General features: G+C 35.1%; 1 protein-coding gene across 1 annotated transcript; it reads right to left on the bottom strand.

Annotated features, from left to right (window-relative positions):
* Positions 1-23: 23 nt before the first annotated feature.
* Positions 24-18,843, bottom strand: Nipped-A (Transcription-associated protein Nipped-A). Its single transcript, XM_064687583.1, has 21 exons — positions 18,536-18,843; positions 17,175-17,360; positions 16,377-16,574; positions 15,766-15,932; positions 15,518-15,608; positions 15,318-15,456; positions 14,889-15,261; positions 14,181-14,265; positions 13,574-13,714; positions 13,310-13,513; positions 12,001-12,618; positions 10,553-11,942; positions 9,793-10,088; positions 7,409-8,995; positions 7,069-7,349; positions 6,858-7,010; positions 3,641-6,431; positions 2,588-3,124; positions 2,231-2,359; positions 941-2,152; positions 24-805 (listed from the first exon to the last, which is right to left on the bottom strand). Exons 1-21 carry the CDS (start codon positions 18,770-18,772, stop codon positions 233-235), a joined length of 11,388 nt encoding a protein of 3,795 aa, XP_064543653.1. The 5' UTR covers positions 18,773-18,843; the 3' UTR covers positions 24-232.
* Positions 18,844-20,066: the final 1,223 nt, after the last annotated feature.

The following is a 20,066-nucleotide window of genomic DNA, read 5'->3' as shown; positions in this document are numbered from 1 at the left end:
AAGAAATTATATAATTCGACATATATTAGTACATTTATATTTATTTATATTTTATACCAAGCTTTAAAAGTTTCTTACTCATTATTTCTACATCCGTATTTTGAAACTGGCGAAACGTAAGCAAAAAAAAGAGCATATCTAATGTGTTATAATTTAGAATACAAATTTAATTTATTTTATAATCAATATCATTATTTTAACCTATATTATATATATAATCCTTTTGAACATTTCAAAGCCAAGGATGCCAGGCTGGATCCATTCGACAAAGGTTGTCTATATTAGTTGCGGATTGAATGAGTGCAGAAATTTTCTTTTTTTCTATGTTGTCGAAATAAGAAATTTTATTTAATCGTAATAAAATTATATCCACAGTAGAATTCACGACACGAATAGTGTTTTCCATTGGGTTATTATCAACACAAGGCTCCTGCGATGTGTCCATTAATTTACTCTGCCGAAATCCTTTTTTTTGCAAAGTTATAATTTCATCTCTAAGGATAGTTTGTAAAATTGAACTTAGTTTGTAGTTTGGTTGTATAAAACAACGAGCTGTTGCCACAATTGCAGCAGATAATAGCCCGGAAATTCCAATGTTTGTAATAAACTCGCCAATGTTTGGGGTAAGTCGAAACGGCACTGGTCGATGTTGATTAAATTGTTCTTTATCATCGTGTATATCAAATTTGAAGTACGAAATGTTCATGAGTCCAGAATCCTGATGAAGGTACATCATATCTGGATTAAGCCGTGTTAAATTGAGAGCATGCTCACATAGATATGACAACGCCAACTGAAGTGTTAACTGGAAATAAACAAAAGATTAAAATTGAGCAAATTAAATCATTTTCAAGTGTAACTTATTCTCAAATGCTTATGTAAGATAAAATTAATTATTTGGTTTAATACAAGAAATAGCGATTCTTAAATGTAAACTCACCATTTTTCTAAACTGCCAATAGTCGGTGGCTGCAGCAAATGTGTTTAGGGCCCATTGCCTGAGAAGCGTTTTTGACACCATAGTGCATTGTACTTCACTGAAAATCTCTCTTAAAATTGTATGCGAAATTGGTGTACCCTGCGCTTGAACTTCAGAAAGCCGCTCGTAGTACCTTACAATCGGCATATCGTAGTCAATTTTTGCATTATTACAGCACTTTTTAAATATCTTCAGCAATGAAACACTATTGGGATTATCTTCAGCTAGTCGCATTTGCGGTGAAATTGGAACTACTCGTGGCACTGTTATATTTAAAAATCGACGACTGGTTTCCTTCTGTTTTTCTAAATAATAATTAAGCATTCTCTTGAGCTGCAAAACTCGTTCTTCCCGGCGCGCATCCCCTAGCCCCGAATCCAGAACTACTAGGTAAGGATAAATTTTTCCATTTGTACCTCTTATGTATAACCTTCGAGCAGCAGTGTTATTTTTCTGAACTATTTCCACACGTGGCATAAACCGAGCAATGCGCACATAATAATGAGATGATGAAGGAATCAGCAGCTCTCCGGGTAGTTCAACTTCCGCGGTTTTTTGACTGAAGTTGGATAAAAATCTGCACTTGTCTTCTATTAAAAAGGATGTCGGTAACTTTTTCACCTTTGCTTCCAAAACTTTAATCCACGTTTTTAATTTCGATATTAAATTGTGTAATTTCATCGCTCCTGGCTTAGAAAAATCGAAATCGTTTGTAAATTGTTCTTTCATTTTTTGGAAAACAGGGTCCTGGAATGTTACTTGTGCCCGTCGTGCTAGAGACTCTGATGCAGCAGAGTGAGATATAGAAGATGCGACAGATCCTGGCACATTTTCAATTCCGATACCGAAAGTTGATCCCAGTTTTTTAACGAAGTGCAATGTATGTGGCGTTATGGTTGCGTTGACAACTGTGCTTCGATTCTCAAATGCTATAGCATAACATTTAATTAAACCTTGTCGTAGCTGACGAAGAACTTCTTCTGTCCAACTCTCCCTAAACCAAACCATTTGGTCCACAATTCCTTCTAGCGAACTTAAAATAGTGGGATGAACTTCACGTTGCAGTTGCATTACTTTCGAACATCTCCACATGGGTGGTGTAGCTTTTATTGGGTTAACCGACGCAACCGTCACTTGATTTCTGCCACAAACTGATGCCATGTTTTCGAGATTCTACAAAATAAATCATGTTTTAATTTAAGAAAAAATAAGTGAAAAAAAATAAGAATCTCTTAAAGTTGTGGTACTTACGGAAGACGTTAATTTACCAGCGAATACCGCCTGCTCAGCTGATTTATGTTTTTCTCTCTGTTCAATCTTTAAAGTTAGATATAGAGTTCGAATCGGAAAGTAGACTGCCTGCGGATATAGTCTTCCAATCTAAAAACAAAATCAATTTAAAACCATAATTATTTTTCCATTTTTGGTTTTTGTTAAGTTAACACATAAGTTAAATTTTTTAGGGACACATTTCCCATAGGGTGAGGATCAAGGAATTAGAAGCACACATCTGCGGATGTGTACTAGTGTTTAGATATGTTAATATATAAAAAGAATGTGGAGTAATGTAAATGCCTATTAATGATATTCAGCATAAGCGAGACTTACCTGACTCAACAAATTCAATATAACATCGCCCTCAAATTGTTCCAGACAACAAAGTAGTTGAGGTATCCACGGCAGCCAATAGGATGGAGGAATCCCAGACACATATTTTTCAAAAGTGCTAATCATGGTGTCGCTTGAATTATCATATGACAAAAACCACAAAACCTTAGCTATATATTTTCTGGTTTTACTCTCGTTTTGGTTACGGCAGGCATGTAGAAAACAGATTAAAGCATTAACACCAAGGGAAATTTGTTTTTCTTTTAGATATATCTGTTCCATATAGTCTCCCCACATAGCCCATGCTTTAGTAAGTCCATCGTGAAGTTGAACTGCTGCGCTGAAAGATTTTCCTGCTTCATCTGTGCGGCCGATTTGCGTTAATAACAAGCCTTTCAGTGCATAAAATTCGGCATTCATTTCACCAGTGAAATATTTTAAATTTGTTGATTCAATTACTTCAAGAGCTTCGTTTATTTCATTGCGTCCTGATGTCGAGGGCATTTGTAAGTAGCATTTCACTTGCTGCCGTATTTTCTATAATAAATATTTTTATAAATTTTAAATCGACCTCATGTTTTAAAATTAAATTGAGTTTATACTTGATAGCAAGTATTTATTCTACCAGGTTATTCGCATTGTCCCTGTTGCGACACAATCAACAAACTAAGTAAAGACTGGCTGAAAATTTCAATAGTTTAAATTTATCAAAAACACTAATATAAAAATATATTCTTTCTTCAGTCTTCTCGTTGGTTCGAACCCTTAGCTTCATACATTTCACTTTTTGGAGACTGCCAACGAATATATATAATTCAATTTCGTGCGCGATTTCAATACAAGTGTGAAAATTGTAAATGGAATTTTAAATTCCGATCCCGATTCTAAACCGAAGTACTTTTAGTTATTAATATTAAATCAACAGCATTATTTGAATTAAAATTTCCTAATTCACGGTTGTAAAGAATTCAGAATATGTATACAAATTATAGGTATTATACATTATAATATATATAAATAAGATAATAAATAATAAAAATATTTTGTAGTTACCTGGAAGCAATCAACTATTGGAACCGAGGGTATTGTGTATATTCTAGATAGTGTTTCCTGGCATACTCCAGTAAGGTTATGTTTTCTAGCTATTTTACCAAATGAAATAATTGCTTGCGCTGATGCATGCACTCCCAGCATTGTACTTCCTTGATCGGATTGTTGCTCCAAGTGCTGAGTTATTATTTGATAGTGATGTTGCCTCCAGGTAAAAATGTCGCTCCAATGCGATAAATCATCTGAAATAATGGGCAATCTATTGCGCCAAGTCTTAACAATGGCTTTCATGTCATGTAAGGAAGAATTCCTCGATTGCGTTAGGCCCTGATGAATTTGGCTTGCTTCGTGCAGTTCCATAATTTGTTGAGAAGCTTGAAGATATGGCAAGTGAATGTGGGATACAATTCTGGGTAGGCGCCGCCACTCTCTTATGCATAAACTCGAAGCAACCTCAACATAACGCTCAACACTGGCGGCTTGCCTATCCTCTTGATACAGAATTGATAAATAGCCCTTGTATAAATTCAATTTGAATCCATATTGCTTGGAATAGCACTGCTCCGTTTTGGACAACGCATTTTTCATAAGATTCCAGTCAGGTACCCGCCAAGAGCTTTCTAGAATAAGGAACATATTTTTTTCTCTATTTGTTTGAGCATAATCTAATAAAATATCCCATTGATTAAGTTCCTTTGCACAACGCATCCAATGTTTTTCCCATAACAATAGTTCGCTGTTAACATCAACACTTATTTGGCCGCTGTTTAGATCTTGTTTAAATTTTGTCATAGCTAGATCATAAGCACCTTGTGCTTCTTCAAAAAATCCCATTTGTTCATATGAAATGGCTATATTTGTTTCTGGATAGTGTGCAAATTTTAGCCAAAGACCTGCCCATAGATCTTCCTCGTGCATAGCGGAGTACATTTTAGATAGAGAGTCATATATGTTATTCAAATTTTGTAGGTCGGCCTCTGGCTGACTTACATCCGCAATATTCATATCACTCCGTAAGGAGTGCTCCGCAGCCAAATCTTCTAATACTAATATGGCTCTGTGCCAAAGATTATGAGATTTACCCAAATATGTTAAAAGATTTGGTGGAATATAAATCGAAGGAACACACTTAGTTAAGCTTTCTACGAACGTATTAAGGGTACTTGGACTACAATCTTTCTGATTGACATTTGTTCCAGATGAAAGAAAGGGTATTAGTTCCTTAGATATATTTGTTCGTTGATCTTCAGTAAATATATTCCAAATGCTTGGAAAAATTGATAGCCAAACGCTTTCAGCAAGTTGTGTATCCATGTGGCATAGCTGTGATGTAGCAACAAGCATTTGTTCTGTGCGTATGTTTCGGTTTGCTTCTAGGAATTCCGCTTGCTTGTAAATGAGCTCCACCAACGTATCACGTCTTGTGGATAGTATTTGGTGACAATCTTCTTTGCGAACAGATGTGAATTCAAGTTTCAAATCAATATCAAACACGTCGTCCTTATCATTAACACTCTGTACATTTTCAAATGATTCAGATTGTGCGGACAAAAATGAAACAAATGTATTTTCTTGGGAATCAGACGGGTTCGAGGGTATCACAGAAGTTATACAAGGAATTTTAAAACTTTCATTTGAACACTGAATCTGTGTCATAGTATTAGTTGTTAAAATAAGCAGTTCGATGCATTGCTTTATCCAATAATGTGATCCAATAGTATCCCATGCTTGTGAGCATATTATGTATAAAAGTCTATCATGAAGTCTACGGCGCATTGATGCATCCAAAATTTCAAAGAACTTTGCTCGAATATGTGGATTTTGAAATCGAAGACCATTTAAGAAAGCTCCTTCCAATTTACTTGTTAGTTCCGTTTGTTTTAAAACTTCGTCGCGATATATATAATTGATTATTTCTAAAAATTGAACATTTAGCTCAACCTCTTCGGTAAATCTTTTTTCAACATACTGCATTAATTTTACAAGCAGTGCAGACTTTTCTCGTATCGAAGGAACATGAGTTGAAATATTCGATTCTTTACTCTTTACCCAATCGTCAAGCATTTTAATAATACATTTTACAATTTTAACTTCAGAACTTTTTTCTATAAGGCTGACTAAGATAGTCCCTATAAAAAGTTTTCGAATTTCAACACTCATTATAACAACTCTGTTTTTGATTAGTTCTAATGATAGGACTAACAGCTCAAGAGCCAGAGAATTTGAATCAGACGGTTGAGTGTTGATCGTATTATTTGTACTTATATTGATGTGATCCTTTGTAAGACGATTTAGAACTCTAATGAACTGAACTAATATGCGGTCTATATAACTTGGATTATTAGTGGTGCAAGCTTTTAAAATCATTAAAGTTCCAAATAACGAAGAGGCAATCGGTTGTGGACTTTTTTCATAGAACGTAAGGTTGTCTGTTATCATTTTGCTAATGGCACTGTACAAAATGTCAAAATCGTTATGTTTATGCTGTGAATCTGGTGGAAAAGTAGCCATAAGTCGTGTTAAAAATATATGCATTAAGCGAACAATCCTTGTATTCTGGTGAATAATACATAAAGAAAGACCGCGCTGAACCGGTCGCACTATTGTCACCAATTGCTCCGAACTTAATATTGTAGTCAGAAACGTCAGAAAATCGATTGCCGTGCATATGTTATTTAAGTTATGATGAGGTGTCTCTATTGTTGCCAGAACCTTGTCCAGCCAGCTGATTTTGATATCAAATGGCTGCGGCCAAATTTCAGGTCGCATAGCCAATTTTAATAGCATGATACACCTACAAGTAAATAAGGTTAAGTATAGATAAGCACACAAATATTTCGAACAAGATATAATTGCTATCTTTGGCACGCCAAAGATTAAAAGTGCCATATGTCTACAGTCGGTATTGCAGTTATGTGAGGCGAATTATCAAACTCGTTATTGCTGAGTTTGGTGAAGATATTTTGATAAGCAGAACTTTGATTTATATTAATACTTATTTATCTTTTTTATTTCAACATGATATAGTAGACCAATGTTAATAAGATACAGCTGGTAAGAAAAGTAGAGGTAGAACTCGTAACTGCGAATTCCCGACTAGGGGATACCCTGAACCCTTTTCTGCGGACACCAAATGCAGCTTGCGCTGCGAGCTCGTTCCCCCAACAAAAGTCTCGACTCTACTGTTAATACACTATGTAAAGATAAGGTTATTTCTTACCTCCTTGATAGGTTTTCTCCTGGGGAAATGATACCTGGTTGTACATCATTAACTTGACATGCTAATCGTATAAGAAAGTTAAGAACAGTATCGCAAAATGACTTGTCTATTGATCGAAGAACGTCTTCAGATTTAATGTGAGTTCCCGCACCTATATGGTTAAATATAAGTTTATATAATTTCAATTTGTAATTTCATTTGTTACTTTCCTTGTGCCAAAGATGGATTTGACTCAGCCAATTTCTTTCTATTTTCGGATGTTTCGTTTCCCAACCGCTTAGACAGCTGAATGTCCCTTAAATCTTCTTCGGACTCAGCAGTTTTTACATCTTTTTCATCCTGTTTTATGCGATGCAGTTCCCATTTAATTATAACTTCTGCCAAGTCGACAGCCACCTTTTTATGTTCAATAGACGCACTTGGAGGAAATCCCAATCGTTGCATGTTGTGTATAAGATGCTGCACCAACTGATGTCTAACGGGGAAATAAACCTATAGATTAAATTAGGTTAAATGTATTTTTGGCAAAGTAAAATTCCGCAATGGCTTACCTTATAGTGACGTATAATCAGTTGAAGGATATGAAACAGCTGTTGTATTGCGTGACCTTCTTCAACAATAATTTTTTTTGTCCAGTGAGTTAACATAGTGTTGCCGTCTTCCATGCGAAGTGGCATAGCTGGTGTCAGCACGTCTAGAGCCTGTTTTACAATGGGTCTTGCCTCAAGGGCGTGTCCTTTTAGCAACGAATGGAAAACTTGAAGCACGATTTTTTTATGAATTGCTAGTCTTGCTATGATGTGAGCAAGTAATAGATGACCATGGTATCGTGCAGTAGGATCTACACAGTTTTTACTTAGTAGGCAGGGCCACGCAAATGTCATCAAGCGTCTAAGTTTGTTACCCTGCCTTTTATTATTAGCATCGCCATCGTGAATATGCTGTGATGCTCGTTCGACGAGTAAGCAAGCGAGTTGTAATAAAGCAATTCTTACTGCATCATCATACTGTCTATCGGGATCAAAAACTTTATTGATAAACACCGAAACAATGTTTTTCTCATCTTCTTGATAAGGTGTTGGGGGAGCCCCAATTAGTTTATTTCCTTCGCCTTTGTCAAAGCTTACGGTAAAACAAGGAATTAAAACTGATGTTATTATTTTTGCTTTTAAATCTTCTGTAAATGTATTATTATTAAAATTTTCAACGAAGTAAAAAAATGCGTTTCTTTTCCAACTAACGGTAAAACTTTGAGCTACAGTATTTTGTAAAAAATCGCGCAAAAAATAGACATCCGGGATGAAGTGTAAGCACAAGGCTCTCAAGAGTTGGAAAAGTAGGTCAATATCATTTGTGTTATTCGAAAAATATAGCAGAAGTATTTTTCCGACCAAATGCCATATATCACAAGCAACGTTTTCCAAACATGTTGAGTACAAACTAGTCCGCCAAGTATTTCTTAACGCATCTACGATATCCGGTCTAGTTGGAATCCATTGGTCATCCAATTCCATGAGAGTAAAAATGATAAGAACAGCTTGGTGTTGCACATTATATTTGAGTGTATTACTAAAAGCTGCCGTCCAATTTAAATACTCCATTAAGATTGTGTATTTGGAGTTCTTTATAATTGATCGAAATGGTTGCCCATTTTTATGCTTTAATAAAAATATAAAAAAACGATTCCATTGAGGGTCCTTCATAATGGAATTCGTCATAAAAAGATCAACTGTTTCTAATGGAAATCGTTGTAAAAACATAATTAACGCTTCGCGATATGGACTGGATGCCTCTATCATAAGATTTTTTTCCGTTTGTAAAACCAATTGGCATAACTTTTCAATATATTTTGACGAAGCCGTAATGTGATAAAACATTTCAATGAGTGTCACAATTTTTTGTTCATACTCTCCTCCTTTAGATGTAGCAAAGAAATTAACGTTTTCGTTAGTGCACTTATATTGGCCGACAAATATTTCAATAATCTTCGCACAATGCTGCAATATTTGTTCACTAAGTTTCTCATTGAACATTTGTGGAAAAAGTTGAGTAAAATATGATAATCGTTTTATTGCAGGAATTGACAAATTCCTATGGTCTCCCAGTTTTAGCAGAAGAGGTCGCATTGCAGCTTGAACCTGTAATTATTATTATTAAATAAATTTAATACACCAATTTATCTCGTATGGCATTAGTGGCATCATTAAATAATTGAGTACGAGTATTCTTTTTGAGTCATTTTTTTCAGTCATTGCCAACTAACGTCTGTGTGGATTAGTTGTCTGAGTTTGGGCTAGCAAACAGGTGATAATTGGTTCTAGTCCCTTAAAATTCATTTTTGAATGCCGATGAAAAGTGCTGCATCCCACCTCCCGCCAAGCCGACCGATGGGCGTAGTATTGTAACTTTCGACACGAGTCGCGAAGTACAAAAACGACAACCTATCTTCTTTTTAAATAGTTTGGTATAGATTACGCTGAAGAGATGACTTCGAGCAGATTACTTTGTAATTCTTGTTTTAATCATCATCAGAGGATGCATAGAACAAAATTTAGGCGATAGAGATGTATAATTACGTGTTAGTCTAGGAGGGTCAATTGACTAGCCAACCCAAAAGATTCGATTTCGCACGCTATTAATTAATGAATAATTATGTCACCAAGCATAATTCTACGATTATTTAAAGAAGAAAGATTTTTGAACAGAAGTCTACTGGACTATGGTGGTAACTGCACACAAGGATCCCAGTTTAATCCACGAAGGACAAGCAACCAGAATTGTTTCTGTACAGATTGAATTCTTTCTCGGTGAATGGAATATTGTGTCGCTTTTGTCTAATGTTTTTCCGTTTTGGTTAATTTTTATAAGCTCATATTATTTATCGTCATAAAATCAATAAAATTTTAAATTATAATTATTTTCAACTTTGGCTTACCTTCTCTTTATCAAGCGTAATACCAGAAATAAATGTTTTCATGCAAACATAAGATGTTTCTTGCAGTTCCGGTTTATCATTCTCCATAACTTTAAAAATAATGTTAATTATTTTTTCTTTATATCCAATATCATTAATGTAATGACAAGCAGCTAAAGCTCGTAGCGCACTTATTCGTAATGGTATGAGGTTTGTGACATTTTTATAGCAATCCAATTTAGCTAATGTTGCATCTTCGGCTTCACTCAAGGTTAATAATTCGTGGAAAAATAATTTATGGTAAGTATTTGTTAAATCTGGAAAAAAAGATACATAAACAAAATGAATGATTGAATTATAAGAAGACTCTCATGATCCCACGAAAGAAATGTGGGATTATCTATATTATTCAATTATTTTCAAAGTTATGCTGAGCTATTCTGTTACAATGTGTGATTTATAACAGAGTTTATGCACGATCACCTTTTGTGAAGTTAATTGGAATTCAAGCTTTATGAAAAGTGTATTAAATGTTTTTATAACGATAAGTTAGTTTAACTATTGGTGACAAACTGTGCATGACAAACAAGGGATCAAATGCGTTAGTTTGGGTAAAAACTTTTGTTTCGGACGTATGAATTGCTTGAAGAATAAGAACACTTTATTTGTGCCAGTTTGTCTTTCAATATCTTGCTAAATAAAATGGTTTTGTTATGGTGTGTTTCTTATGTTTATTTACTTAAGAGTTGTTTAAGAGTAGTTAGACTGAAGGAATACTTACCAATTGTAAAGAGACGGGGTTCCAAAGTAGTGCAAAATGTATTACCGTCCATTAGACCGATTTGTGCATTGGCAGGTTGGTGCCTTAATAAATGTTTTTTCGGAGGTATAATATCTGCCAGGACGTCTTTATGTGGGTCCATAACCTCGGAAACAGTCTTTTTTTGGATTAATCCAATGTGTTTCAGTAACAACATGGATTCTTCTCTTACAATGGAATTCGGACTTGTTATATGACGTACGAGCTCATGAATTACTTCATACGTGGCTTTGACTTGTAAGTCTTCTATTTCATCATTTCGAGAATTTATACTTATGGGCGACAAGCAAATCTCCAACATGGTTTTCATATAGCTTTTCGTTATATCCAGTGCGCCATTAGAAACATCTCCCTCCAAATCCATTAATACGAACATGAAGGCTTTTAAAAAATTGAACAGGTGCTGGAACAGGGCACGCAAAGACATGTGCTTGCATAGAAATTGAATGGCTTGACAACCGCCTACTTTGGCATACCATGGGCGATCGTAGCACAATGCTGTCATTTTCTCTGCCAAATATTGCATTAAAGGTAATTTGCAAGCCCTATCTTTATTTCCCATTATGTTTGCAGCAGTGTCCAATATTATTCCCATGCAAGCTATGCCGGGCTTGCACAATTCTTTTTCTTCATGGCCCATGCAAGCAGCTAGCGCATCAATTAAAACCATCGGATCTATTCCATTTGATGCACTAGTTTTTTGTGGGAAAGGTCCAGCCTGTTGGGCAATCGCCACCATTGTATAATGTCTTACAACAGCTGCCATGACGGGACACACTGAATCCCGTAGGTCTTTTGTGGCTGAAGCTACCAACATACCAATGAGAGCTTTCAGATGAGTTCCACGAACAGTCGAGGCGTCGATTTTGTTATGAAATATTGGCCAACTCATGATGTTACTTTCGACAAAATCACTATGAGTAAACAATTTCAACAAGGTGTGCTTTTCATCATCCAAACTAATAAATGCAGCCAAAAAACAACGGATTACTTCCCAACTTTGCCGTCTATAAAACTGATCTGTAGTGTTTGAGCTCAATGCATTAAAGGCTGACGTAATTGCATACTCGACAGGAAATTCTATGGGTTTATCATATTCTTGAAAATAAGTAATTATTGCGATCTTTGGCTTTTCGTTATGATCATAATGTAACGTTTGCGGCTCCACCATCATTTTTCGATTACCTCCACCAAATTTTCCAAGAACACGAAAAGCAACAAGCGCTGCATTGTCCGGATTTCTTAGTGTTTTCCATAAAGCTTGCATTAAAGCTGCTCTTACTGGTTGTATATGGTCGTACAAGAAATCAGGTTGCAAATTGTCGACACAAAGTTCCAAAGTTCTTAAGCCCTGAAAGTATATATTGGATTCTTAAAAGGTTTAAAATCAGTAAATTAGTTTGCTTTACCTGACTTATAAGAGTAGGGGAACCATTCAAGGCAGAAACTAACGGATCCATGAGCATCGGAAGATAAGGTAACAAAGATGAGAGACGAACGGGAACTGTTAAACAAAGTTCAACAAAAAGATCCCGCATATGTTGTTTATGAAATCCACTTTGTAAGCGATTTAATCCTTCCAACAAATTAGGTAACAGGGGCAGGAACTCTTGATATAGCAGATCATGGCTTCCACCTCCAATTGATCTAAATAGAGCCCTGAGTAGCAAAAAATAGTTGTAGGGCTCGTCTGAAATTAACGCCAATTCCATTGAACGAATAACTATTTTGTGAAGATGCGGCCGCAACATTTGCTCATTTTCAACAGGAAATAAGCTGACGCTTCCAAAAACGAGTTTAAACAACCGAAGATATAAGTTTGATCGCTCAACATTTGAGCCCATTTCTTCCATTTTCTCCAAAAGATACTCAACCAACACAGTCGCAAATAGTGGCGAAGTAGTGGGATTAGCTAAAAAAGAGTTAGCTATAACCTGAAGCGCCTGATTTTTGTAGATGCGTTCCACCAAAAAGTCAATTGTGGTAGCAAATATTTCCTGGAAATTCTGAGAATGCATCATGAGGAACTGAAAAAAAAGTAAAAATAAATTAATGCATAGATATTAAAAGTTAATGTATATATTTAAGTATATATATATAAAACTATTTGTTCTAACTGACAGACTGATTGGAGATACCTTGGTGCTCAAAGGGGCATTTCGGGTTCAAACTTATGTCCAAGTATCATATTGAAAATCAATGTTTTAACAATAGAATTATTTAAACTGCTTTTATTTCTAATGTAGTAAAATGATGAGCAGGAGGCTGGCCCTCTTAAGTCTGTGCTTATTATAGATTTATAATATGTAACCCCTTATTTTTTTTGTCGATTTGTACAAAATGGTACATCATTCCAAAATCGTACATTATTTGGCCTTAACCCATCGATTTTTAAATTGTTTGAAGTAGGGATCCGTACGAATTCAAAAAAGGTATCAAAATCAAACGATATTTACCCGAGATATTTAAAGAAATCATCAAAGTTTCGATTTTCTAGTCGACCCCGTCGTTCGACAACGACAACAACACTTTCATGAAATTTGGAAAAAATTTAGAATTTAATTTTTTGAATGCCAATTGATAGTATTGATCCTTACGAGTGCAAAATGGTATAAAATGACCCTGCCGATGAGCTTTCCCAAAGATCCGTTCTTTTTGCTTTGTTTTGTATTTTATTGCGTTATTTTTGTGGACACGCCAAATTTCTTATATACTTACGATGCCGCTAAAGTGTTCCAAAACCTCCTTTTCTTCTTTGCTGCGTGAAATCAATCCAGATGCCCGTTGTTGATTTGGATTAACGTTTATTGTATATATATCTAATGCTTCCATTGCAAAATGCACCAAGTCAATATATATGCATAAGATCTCGGGATTAAAAAGTTTGTCCTGCATTTGTAAACTTGGATCCGAAACATGACTCTTTAATAATAAAAAAATACGAATAACATAGGAATTGTATAACAATTTGAAAAACTATACCTTTGAGTTGAAAAATCCCCAAGTAATCGTTTTTACGCCTCCAACAAGTGTTTTGACTAAACTTCGAAATTCGGCTACATTTACTGAACAAATTAATTGTGAACCCGTCGACGTTTTATTTTGTTCGCTCCCCAGTTGATCCTTAGTTGTAGAAGAAGATTACATGAAATATAACAATAATTAGAGCACTGATATAGAATTAAACAAGAGTGGTCCAGTCGGAAATGCCCGACTGGGAGATACCCTGACCCCAGAACCAAGCTTCCGTTACGTTATGGCAGCCATATGATATAGTGGTTCGATGTTTATGAGATTTTAATGTTCAATTACTTAAATCCTATCATAGAACAATTCTTTAAGTGTTTTTGTCTAATCATGTTATCTAAAATAGTAGGCTTGGTAACAGATATAAAAAAATAATTTATTTTGTTATCTAGTGAAATTGCTCACGAAAAACGCATACGAGAAACATTTTTTTATTGAACCTACTATGCAATTAAAACGAAACAGCCTACCACTGTTCAGAAAGAGGAAAAACTTCTTATATTTAGGGATATGTACGATGAAATCTTTATATTATTGTTACAGTGTAATTTATAATACATACTTCTTTTATGTCGTTTAAATGGATAGCAGGTAAGGTCAGTGAACCAATAAGATGGGATGTTGCACCGGTTTGAGGTTGTCCCTTGCTGATTGAATAGAAGAATTTATAATTCGCATTAGTAATTTTCACTTAATTCGTATGCCTTTGTTCCATAACATGTAACAATAATTAAATTTACATATCTCTTATTATATTTTATTGGCTACATCAAAATTAAATGGATTAGTTTAAAAGGTCAATGGTAAAAATGATACCCTAAAATGTTATCGAAGCAATTAAAACAAGATAAGTCATCTTTGCGTTGCCTAAGATTCAATCTCGATCAAGCTATAGGGGATACTCTAAAGCTTTTGCATTAATTATAAATGTATGAATGCACACTTATACATAAATTCTTGAGTTTTGTGCTTGTCAGCTATAGGAATGCCAGCCATTTCTATAGTAGCTTCTGTGTTTCTTAACCGATCGACATATCTTGAAATCAGACAGACGGACATGGCAGTTTAGAAAAGTTTGTAGATACCTCAGGGAAATAAGTACATGTGCATAGACAATAAACTATTATTGTTCCCATTATAATTATACAATTTTTACTCATTTTCAAGGGGGTAAGGGCAGAAATAACTAAATAGTAAGTCATTAATATAGTCAAATTATAATAAGGTCATTTACTTATGTATTATTCTATTATTTGACATACAAACATACCATTTTTGAATAATCAGAGGAAGCTGAATTTGCGCGATAGTTTCGAACTTCTTTACAAACACTTTTAATAGTGTTCCTAGAATATTTCTAGAACGCTGTGGCTCTAGCTCACTGTGGTGTCGCAGGCAATCTACTAGATTCAATAAAAGCTTACACGACATAGTTTGTATGCCAACAGCAAGTGTCTCATCATGGACATTTCTTGCAAACAAGTGTACTGCTTTTATCAGGACATCCAAACTTAAGCTCTGGCGGACATGATGTGCAAGATCAGCTAATGTCGAATACGCTAATGGGCGAATGGAGTCTAAAGTCACCCCTTTTCCAATAAGCAAATCCTCATCAAATAATTTTTCTATTGATGGAATGAATTCTACAAATAAATAAAAAGTTAAAATGTTATTGTTGTAATTCATAAAAAATACTTACTTTGACGTAAGTCTGTAGCAAATATGTGACGCGCAGCAATTAAAAGTTCTTTCCGTAGATGGGCAGCTTCTTTCGGACAATGTTCCATCAAATTCAGCATACCATTTGATACAGATAATGAGTTAGCCATAACTACATCCTGAAAAAGATAATATATTTAGTTTATATATATTTGGTGTACATAAAAGGAGAAAAAATACCTGATAAATTCGCACAATGTATGCCAAAAATGAAAGTGTTTTTACTTGAGCTCCCATGAAGTCTACAAAAACTTCCTTTTGTGATGTATTCCTAGCAATATAATATTTAAAATATACTTTTTAAACAATCAACAACAAAAACACATATACACTATTTAATTATAATAATATTTTACGAAATCTGTGTGCACGTAATTTTTTCAACTCCCAGACGGGTAACTAGAGCGCAAATATTTGTTATATCTTACCTTTGAATTACAGTTGGTTGTAAATTAATAGTTGTAAGTATCAAAGGAATAAATTCGGCGACCTCTTGGTGGACAGCATTCTTATAAATTTGGTACATCAGCACAACGATAATTGGCAACTCTTGAAGAACTTTCAAGGACAATATTCCACGAGGAAGGAGATTATACTGGAATAAGGAATGACATTTTTATATAATTTTGCAATAAACACAGATTTAATATATTTTAATGCTGAAACCTACATTTTTGTTACATTGCCCGGTTTTTATAGGTAGATTAAAAAAAAGAAAACAAATCTTTTAACATAATTCTTTGCTTACGGTTTTAAAATTTTAATGAGAGTAAGTATTTCAGTATAGCTTGCGATTGAAACAATCGGCTACATAAGTACAAAAACGAACGAAACTAAGCCTATAGACAAAGACCAAATATCTACTTACTAAATAGTTTCGAATAGATAATTTAATACAAGGATAAAAAGGCCCTGAACAGAATATTGACAACAGCTTTAAAACTGAGTGACTTGTTCAAGGACAATATAATCAAACAGACGTAGATGCTCTATATATACAAATTGTGTTGAAAGCGGTTAAAATATAAAGTATACTTACAATCATTTGCTGCGAGTTGTGCTCCTGTGATTTCTCCACGTGTATAGTTTTAACTGAATATGTCGTAGGCAAAAGCATTTCCAAATCCAAATCTTTTAGGTCAGTTATCCAAATATCATTTGTAGTTTCGAAGATTGATGTTATATTATTTGGAAGATTTGTATAAATTTCTTTAACAAACCCTAAAAAAAGCTGAATCTAAAAATAAAGGAGGAATTTATTAATAATCGCTTCAACTTCGAACAGATACTTTCTCTACTTTCTTTTCACTTGCTTAACCTATTTAATAGGTAAATGGATACACTAAGATTACTTAAAATAAAATGATTATGATTATGTGCCTAATTAGCGAAGTTAGAAGCCTAAAGTTTGTGGCTTAAAATTTGTCGTATGATTCCAATTGGAATTTGTGATAAATTGATATTGCGAGATATGGGGCGGAATCCAAAAAACTGCATACTCTCCAGAGATCGATATAGATTTCTATAAATTCATTGGAGACAGATTGGATTGAGTGGGAATTAAAATGTTAAACAATAAATAGATGTAACTATATTGTAAGTTTGTTATTTTGCGAAATGGTAATTAGCCAATAAGTTTGTGTGTTCGAGATAAAAATAAGTATTACGTTTCCACCCGGTTAAGCAATTTCCACCCGGTTATGCAAACCAGGAAAACTACAAGCTTCCTGTTTTAAAATATGCTCAACCTAAGTTTCACTCAGATATTACAAATTTATGGTCTTATTTACAAATAATATGGAGTGAATTGTGTTATATTTAATTAATAAATACTTACCTCTGGATTAAAAGATGGACGAAAATGTTTATGCAGCTCAATTATAATACGCAGACTTATCAGCACATTTTCTTCGTTATCAGTTTTTAATAATTTGAGCATCATTGTTATTATCGATTTAACATGCTGTCTTAAATTTTCTGTTATGGGCAAACGGTGTATCATCTCCAAAATAAGCTTCCGAACCTACAAATTGATTAATAATTTGCGTTATTGAAAACTTATGTTAAGAGTTTATCTAATAATATTACGTGCTTATCATGTAAATGACGTTTTAACTAATGTTTTGTCATTGTTCAGACCGTTCTCAATTGGAAAGATGATATTTGTAGAAGATTTCGCTTTCAAAAGCTAAGCTAACGTACTGGGAATGGACGGCCGCTCAGTATTAAAATTACAAGTGTGTTAGCAAAAATTAATCTTTGATTTGTGATAGCGCAACAGGCCTCAGAAACTTCTTTAAATATTTGATGTTAAAAACCGCGGTTCCAATCATCAGCCTTTCCTTAATGATATAATTTAGAAAAATGATTTACCAGTTTCAGAAGGACAACTTAAAGGTAAACTACCTTGAGCTAGCCGGACAAATACGTTGGAATCATAGTTTTCCAATTCTTTTGAGTTTTCCGCTACATACGCAGCCAAGCCGATAACGATCTCAGCGTCTGACACAACCAAAACACTTGGCGTAATGTTTTTGCCGAATAAAGATTCTATTCAACTTAAGCTTGAAAAGCTTAGAGCGACAATACGGAACATATTCTCGGTGATACATGGATCCACAGATGCTTTAATAGGAACGTTTGGCGCATGCGATATATATATATACATATACGCAACCATAATGCAGAAGGTCATCTCCTTATAAAGTATATATATTATAGATCAGCATCAAGAGCCGCGTTGAAATAGCCATTCCGTCTGTCTTGTTCTATGCAAATTAGTCGCTCAGTCTTAAAGCTATCGTCTTGAAACTTGAAACCGAATTTTTGTTGCTGGCAACTCATATGTCGGAATAGTCCGGATCGGGCCACTATATCATATAGCTGCCAAAGGAACGCTCGGTCCAAAGGAAGGTTCTTGTATGAAAAACTTCTTTGTTTATCAAGATAGTTCACCCAAACTCGGAACGGGATGGTTTTGATTTGGGAGGTAAATAAACTTCTACGTGTAAATTCTTATGTATGAAGACGAACGTGCTTTACCGTACAAGTGTACTACGGCTTTTATTTAAGGCTTAAAATGTATACGGTAATGTGCACAGAATGGATGTATTTATGTATGTACATATGTCAATATATACTTACATAGAAAATTCAAAATTTTACAGTAGGCAATTTGGAAAGCAAACAAGTACTTACATGCTGAATCGTGTTCTCTTGTATAAATTGAGGCTCGCCCTCTTGTAATATACGCATAAATATCTTTAGTGCATTTTCCAAAAACGAGGGATAAGACGGAGATTGTATGATCATATCAAAATGTTCACTTAACTCCTGCGTGGCTTTCAACTTTATTTCTTCATTTGTCGTCGGATCATTTAGTATATTTAAGTGGCTCCGGAATGTAGTAACCGGAATAGTTTCAACGTGCGCCATTTCAAGTTACCATTAAAATTAATTTCCAACGCACGAAATTTGGGTTTACCGGTGTAAACAAGACCGACTTATCAACTGTGAGCACAGGGTGACACAGCATGGTAAGATAGCGCCGCTAAATGTCAAAGAATATATCATTAAGGGGCCATCCATGAAACGGACCACAGTTATCGTTCATTATTACGACAATTGCGTCCACATCTACAACTAAAATCAGAGGACGTGAATTTTAACACATAATGGGATGTATGTATGGAATAAACTGTAAGGTATTAGAAGCGCAAAGCGTAAAAAATATTCAAAAGTTAAATTCAGATTTAATTGAACAAGTATTTGAAATTGTAGTAAATGCTTTATCAATTCAATTAAATATACAATTATCATTACTGCTGTAAGTAATGTTTTATCTTTTATCAAGTCTCTTGCATGGTCTTGCAATTTCTTTTTTAATACTGCTGCCGCCAAGCGTTCATGTGATCCTTTTATCGAATCCACTATTTCGATTGCGTCCAGATAACTCTTCAGATTATTTTCTTCAAATTGTGGTATAGCCTTGAGGTAGTACTCAAAAGATCAAAAGGGTATTACGTGGTTCTGCGTAGACTATCGGCGACTTAATGACATCACCGTTAAAGTTTCCTATTCGCTGCCCAGGATAGACGACATCTTGACGACACTACGCGGTTCCCGTTGGTTTTCGACAATGGACTTGCAGAGCGGATACTGTGCTGGCAGGTGGAAATGGATAGAGACTCAAGGCCGAAGACGTCATTCCGTTTGCTCTGACAAATGCTCCGACTACCTTTGAGCGACTGATGGACAGCCTCTTCGCAGGTGGCACCCGGAAGTCGGAGCTGGTCCATCTAGAGAATATCATCGTTCGGTCTCACCCGACAGAGTAGCATTTTAGTCACCTGCAGCAGGTTTTGGACTGTCTGGAATATGCCGGTCTGAAGCTGAGTCCATGCAATAGTCAGGTTTTCCACACCGAAGCTTTTTATCTGGGACTTTGGCACTGAAGCCCACCGTATTTTCGTTTGGTCCCCTGCCGCCCAATAAGCTTTCGACTCTCTCAAAGCAAAGTTGACGGAGTCGCTCGTTCTCACCTTCACTGCTGCAGACGGTAGAACCCGTAGCACGAGCACTTGAACGGGAGGTATCTTGCTGCTATGGCGCCCCATTTATACTCCACTCGGACCAACGCCGAAAGTTCGAGTCGGAAATATTCCAAGCGTTCCATCCATGTAGGGCCTATGTTCCTACTACCGTAAATTTGTCCAGGACTTCGCCACTG

This window comes from Drosophila montana, unplaced genomic scaffold (assembly GCF_035044405.1).
Source record: "Drosophila montana isolate Dmon_TW-CO22-7 unplaced genomic scaffold, ASM3504440v1 contig_3200_1, whole genome shotgun sequence".
Lineage (NCBI taxonomy): Eukaryota > Metazoa > Arthropoda > Insecta > Diptera > Drosophilidae > Drosophila > Drosophila montana.
Note: the sequence above shows the minus strand (reverse complement) of the source record. Positions and strands in the feature narration are given on the sequence as shown.